Consider the following 6,000-nt stretch of genomic DNA (forward strand, 5'->3'; position numbering starts at 1 on the left):
CAGGGACAGTTTGTGGAAACTGGCCTAACTCCTTAAATACAAAGATAAAGTGACAGGCTGCAAAACACAACAGATACTGTGACAGAGAAGGAATGAGAGGGGGGGAAGGGAAAGATAAGACATGGGGTGGGAGGAATGGGAGAGCCAGTGGGTTTCAAATGAGGAGCGAGGAAAAGATTTTGTTGAAGAGAGTTACTGAGCCATTGGATTGGGCTAATGCATACACTCCCCATGGGCTTGTTCAGAAATGATACCATGCTTAAATGGATCAATTCATCCTAATTAGTCATACAGTACGATGTATCACGTCGTTTCGCCATGTCAACACATCCAGGAACAAGGACGGGCGAGGAACTGAAGTGATTACAATAGGAGTAGTAGGGGAATTGTTGCAATCTTTCATTTTGATAAGTACTACTGTCCCCTCCTCCTCCTCCTCCTCCTCCTCCTCCTCTTCTCCCATCTTGGTGAGATAATGGTGAGAAAAAAAAACGCAAATGCAAAGTAGACCAACTGCAGATATCTGAAATGTCTGCAGTTTCTTCTGTTTTGTTTCTTCTCCTACTTCTCCATTCCTTCCCATCTCTTGACTTGACATGCAGCCTTATCACGTCCAACCAGTCTGGCAGTTAGATTTGACACACGCGTCGTGGATAAAATTGGCTGCGCGCAACGTGGAATGCATGGTGGCTTCTGTAGCGTTTCCCCATAAATACACAAATGCGAATTAGACACACATGTGCGTCAGCACGCTATATCTTGACATCTCCCCAGTCCGTGAAAAGACGTCATTATCGCAGAACTGATCCACGCTTTCCCAGACGAGAGGAGACCCGTAGGAAAACAGTTTTGCCTCTGTTCAAGCAGTTGACCTAGCTAGCCTTTTCATCTAATGGGTTGCTATTTTCAACACAGAGCCCATCTCTGTGTGAGGAGCACTGTCAAGTGGGTGGGGTTTTACAAATGCAGGCGATAGCAGATCAAGGCACCACGTCTGGACAAACCAAACCTCAGAAAGCTGCAAGCCTGGGTTGGAGGTTAGGCTTAGAAGGGAGTAGGGCTGGAGGATGACCCTTCATTGACCTGGTTTCAGCAAGGTTAAGTTTTTGTTTGGTTGCTTTTACTCTTTTGTGACACAAAATGAGCAGGGCGTCTGAACATGGCAGCAGTTCATGAGCATAGCACTGGGTTTGCACGGTCCTACTGAGGACGCATGTGGATACTACAACTCCCTGCTGTGAGGTCCAAAGCCAGAGGCCTGGGGGCTGACGACCTTCTCTGCAAGGCTCTGATCACTCCACTCGCCTCTTGTCCTGTTTCTCAATGATCAATAAAGCCACACAGCAGTGAAAAAACAACTATTTGTGTTGTGGCTTTTTGTTGAAGTAAATGCAAACGTGTTTGCATGCATGCTTTCCCTGTGACTGACACATTGTCTTTCTCTACCCCCTCCTCCTCTCTATCCTCTCTCTCCTTCCTAGGTGTCCCTCAGTGGCAGCATGCTGGATATCTATGGGGGTGAACAAGGTATGAATGCCCCTAATGGTTTAATGAATATAAAACATGCTCACATTGCTGTAAAAGTTAAAAACACAAATGTGGCTGTTGAATTTAGCTGAATAAAAAAAAAGGCATATTTTTTTCTACATTCAAGCTCTGAGTGGGTGCTTAAAAAGAAGAGAAATAAAGGCAAATAAAGGCAGCGTCTGATTCTGCTTAAATTAAGCGCGCCAGGAAAAACACAGACACATGTCCAAGACGATTTGTGACCAGCGATTGAAACCCGCCCTGCTTATCACTGGTTCCGATAATAGGCCGTAGAAACGTGTAGACTTTTTGTCACAAAAAAAACAAAACTAAAGGGCCCTTTAGAACATTTCTTATTAATGTCATGCATCCATCAAAGACACTTAATTGATTTAGGAAACAGAAAGGATGCCCAAAGAAGCCCTTCACTCTCAACAGGCAAATGAGTAAATTGCCATTCGTTTCATTTGTGTGTGGGCAGAGAGGACAATGGGCTGTTACGTGAGTTTAAATTGCCTTGATTGAATCAACAGAGACAAATTGGGAAATCCAATCTCAGGTCCCCAATTACGTAATTTGGAAGAATGTGAATACAAATATGGATGCTCTGGCATTCGTGTCCCCCTACAGATTAGTGAATTTGCTAAACTGTCTTAATTACGGTAGTTTAAAAGTGATCCCCATTTTTTGTCCCGTCCACAATGGGCTTCACACATGGGAGAGGGGATAGATTGGGCTCGTTCAGGGTGTGTGTGTGTGTGTGTGTGTGTGTGTGTGTGTGTGTGTGTGTGTGTGTGTGTGTGCGCGCACGGAAACTCCACATTCTGGCTAACTGAACTCAAAACAACTGCGTCTCCTGACTGGACCTTTTGTGGCGTTCTGTGTTTCGTTGTCTTTCGGTTTTCAAAATACTTGTGCGTTGCTAATCCATTTGTTCCGCTCTGTGATTCATTATTTCTGACAGTACACGACACAAGAGGGATGGCCAAAGAGAGACAGAAAAAGGACAACCACAATCTGAGTAAGTGTCTCCCGCTGCCTTTCAACTCCCTCACAGTTCATCATCTGAAAATGATTTGATGGCGTTATGGCTAGCCTTTTGCAGCTGACAGCGTCCTAATCATCGCTTGATCTTTGTTCTGCTTGCTTAGTTGAAAGGAGGCGAAGATACAACATCAACTACAGGATTAAGGAGCTGGGGACGCTCATACCAAAGTCGAATGACCCGTAAGTTGCAAGCTTGAAATGTATTTATTGAAACAATACCCCTGCCTCTCTTCCCTTTATGTCACTGAAACAGCGGCCAGACGTTGTCTGGCAGAGAAGCATATTAAATTCTAAGCACAAAGACGCTCTAAACGTTGTTCATTGAATTCAAATGAGTACTCAAGTACATTTCAGTCATATTTCAAGGGTGCACTTGAACTTCCATTGTAGTCTACGCTCCAAGAGCTGTACCTCCTCTCGCTGGGTCCCAGCAGTTCAGCTCAAAGCATGAATGATGAGGAAAGGGTCAAATGCAAAGAAGCAGGCCACACCATTTGAATCAAAGTTTGAAGCACAATTGGAACACAGAGATGGAGTGTTGAGCTGAATTGAAATCCAACGGCCATCTTTCGCAATTGAACTTTGCTTCAAATTTAAATGGAAGGTTGCCGTTGTCATTGTGCCATTAACACGAGATAGAAGAGATTATTAGCGCTGATCAGACCAACGTCTCACCCGTGTGGAAAAGGACAATTTTACTAGAGCTCCCCTTTACTTCTTGAAAAAAAGCAATAATATCTGCAGAAGAATGACTTGCACTCTAGCACCTCAAGTCCAATGCTCCATTTTCTCCTCCGTCTCCCTACTTAGCTCATTTTCCCCTCACCTATTTTTACTCGAGGATTAATTTTACCGAACAAGGAGGTGCGAGAATGGACTTTCCGCATAGCTACTTAACTATTCTATTAAAATTCCCATTCAGTGTCCCCATGTAATGTCCAAGGATGAATAATTGCACCATGTAAATCACCATTTCGTATTCGGATCATAAAAGCGGAAAGAAACCTCTGTGTTAAAACTTTCCCCCCTGTTTTTTCTTATCATTATTATTACGGAGGATATTCTGCCGACATCAGGGGGTTCTGTGTAAAAGGTTATCTTTTACATTTCTCCTTTCTGCAGGGACATGCGCTGGAACAAAGGCACTATCCTGAAGGCCTCGGTGGAGTACATAAAGTGGCTGCAGAAGGAGCAGCAGCATGCTCGGGAGCTTGAGAGCCGTCAGAAAAAGCTGGAGCAAGCAAACAGGAGACTTCTGCTGAGGATCCAGGTAATAAAATGCTCTACATAATGCAGTCTGGTGGTGTTTAGTGGCAACAATGCTGATTGAGCCCTAAAAGCAAGATTATAAAACCGAATATGAGATTAAATAACTTACATTAGATTGTATTTGCTGGACGCCAGAGTTTAACATTTTGAACTACAACTGGATGTTTAAAGGCTTGCTTATCAACTATTTGAACGTATTTTATCTATTGTAACCCCCCCTTCACTCTTGATGTTTACATGAGGTCCATCCACTCCCCTTATCTCTGGGAGCTCACTGTTTATGACCTGATGAATAAACACAATGCACCCAGCTTTCAGTGGAAAAACCGCAGGTTAGAAAATAGATTATGAGCAGGAATAAAAGAGATTAACAGACGTGGGTACACAAATATTATGGTTTATCTGAGTTTATCTGACATTAAGATGACATGTAACGAAGGTCAAAGAGCCCTTTGTGATGACACCGGTACGTGTCATCATATTGATCATATACCACCACCCAAACCTCCAAAGTGCAGTACAACCTCAGTAAGTGGAAGAGATGAGGTGTTACTCCACACAATGTCATCATGGCAGATCTGCTCGTAATTGAGGACATTGCATATTTTTGGTATGCACACATTTTAAGATAATTCCGATCTTATCTGGACTAACTTGCAATAAGTGTGGTGATATCTTTCACTCATAATTTCTTTTTATTTGTCTTTTCCAGGAACTTGAGATCCAGGCACGAGCGCACGGCCTCCCGAACATGGCATCGTCCTTGGGGACAGTTGAACTATCCTCCCACCTTCTCAAACAGCAGCAGCAGTCGTCTCCCCAGGCTCAGCTACCCCAGCAGCCGCCCCTCTACCAGGAGGACCCCAACAGCGATTACCTCCAGAGGATAGCCGGCGTGCCGTCGTCCATCCCCGCTGCCGCCGGGCCGCAGGATCACATCCCCGGTGCCGACGGCTGCTCCACGTTCTCTGACCCGCTGTCCCACTTCACAGACTTCTTCAGCGCTACCCTCAAGGAGGAGCACCGGCTGGATGAGATCCTGATGGATGACCCGCTCTCGCCGTTTGGCACCGACCCGCTCCTCTCGGCCGGCTCGCCCGAGGCCGCGTCCAAGGACAGCAGCCGCAGGAGCAGTTTCAGCTCCGCGGAGGACGACGACCTATAAGGGTTTGCCCTCTTTAGTGACAAACTCTTGTTATCTTCTCACGGCAACACTGTTGAAATGCCCAGTGGGCGTGAGCCTCCAAAAGACTGACTGATGGCTCCGGGCATGCAGTAAGTCATTTAAATGACAGCTAACACACCTGACAGTGCCCCTCAAAGTGCCACCTGTACATAAAGTGGGTCGTACTTGTTGATCAGGTGGTTGTTCGAGCTGGACTGGCCCCAGAGCTTGTATTCTTCAAAGCTCAGCGGGACTAGAAACAGCTCGTGGACCTCCTGCTCCTCCACCTGCTCTTTTTTTTACTTCACAAAAGAAAATGAATATGTTTCTCTGCCTCCCGGACAGAGTTGAAACAGACTCACAAGAAAAAGGGAGACATTTATAAGCCTTTAAGTACATCATATAAATGACTATGCATACTGTTGTTTTGGTAAACACTGTGGTAGCTGTACACTGTAACGTGCAAACCCAGACAGAACTGCCCATGAATAAAATGAAAATACTACTACTTTTAAAGGACTGTAGACAGTGATGTGCCTTACTCAAACTCCAAGTGTTGTCCTAAAAATGTATCAACATGGGACTGTACTCACCACAATGCCTAACATGTCTTTGGTCTTGTCTGGGTCTTTTAAGTGTTCTTGTCAAATAAGTGCTTGTGTATTTATATGTTTTAATCCATGTTTTCCTGAAAAATATATATATATTATTATCTAACATGTTACCTTTTTTATTCTTAGTAGAGGGGTGGGAAAAATATAATAAACCCCTTTTTTGGTAAATGGGATTTTGGCTTCTTGATGTGATACCACAGACAACATCATTTATTCGACGTCTGCATTCGTAAAAAAACCTCAATAAAAAGAAACACAATTTTAACCACAATTCTATTTCTAAAGGCTAGGAACAGAGAAATAAGTATACTCTCCATCCATCCATCCATTTTCAATACCGCTTATCCTCATTAGGGTCGCGGGGGCGCTGGAGCCTAT

At 44.4% G+C, this 6,000-nt stretch overlaps 1 protein-coding gene across 5 annotated transcripts in view; it reads left to right on the plus strand.

The window, feature by feature from the left end:
* tfec (transcription factor EC) overlaps positions 1–5,772 on the plus strand; it is a 39,776-nt gene extending 34,004 nt beyond the window's left edge. For 3 of the 5 annotated variants that reach the window (XM_034525915.1, XM_034525916.1, XM_034525913.1), the window contains exons 4-8: positions 1,482–1,527; positions 2,492–2,548; positions 2,679–2,754; positions 3,697–3,844; positions 4,556–5,772. In XM_034525915.1, the coding sequence (XP_034381806.1) occupies positions 1,482–1,527; positions 2,492–2,548; positions 2,679–2,754; positions 3,697–3,844; positions 4,556–5,008 (780 nt within the window). In that variant the 3' untranslated portion in view covers positions 5,009–5,772. The remainder of the gene's footprint in view (positions 1–1,481; positions 1,528–2,491; positions 2,549–2,678; positions 2,755–3,696; positions 3,845–4,555) is intronic. The other 2 variants (XM_034525911.1, XM_034525912.1) reach the window with 1 other exon arrangement.
* Positions 5,773–6,000: the final 228 nt, after the last annotated feature.

Source organism: Cyclopterus lumpus, chromosome 23, assembly GCF_009769545.1.
Source record: "Cyclopterus lumpus isolate fCycLum1 chromosome 23, fCycLum1.pri, whole genome shotgun sequence".
Classification (NCBI taxonomy): Eukaryota; Metazoa; Chordata; class Actinopteri; order Perciformes; family Cyclopteridae; genus Cyclopterus; species Cyclopterus lumpus.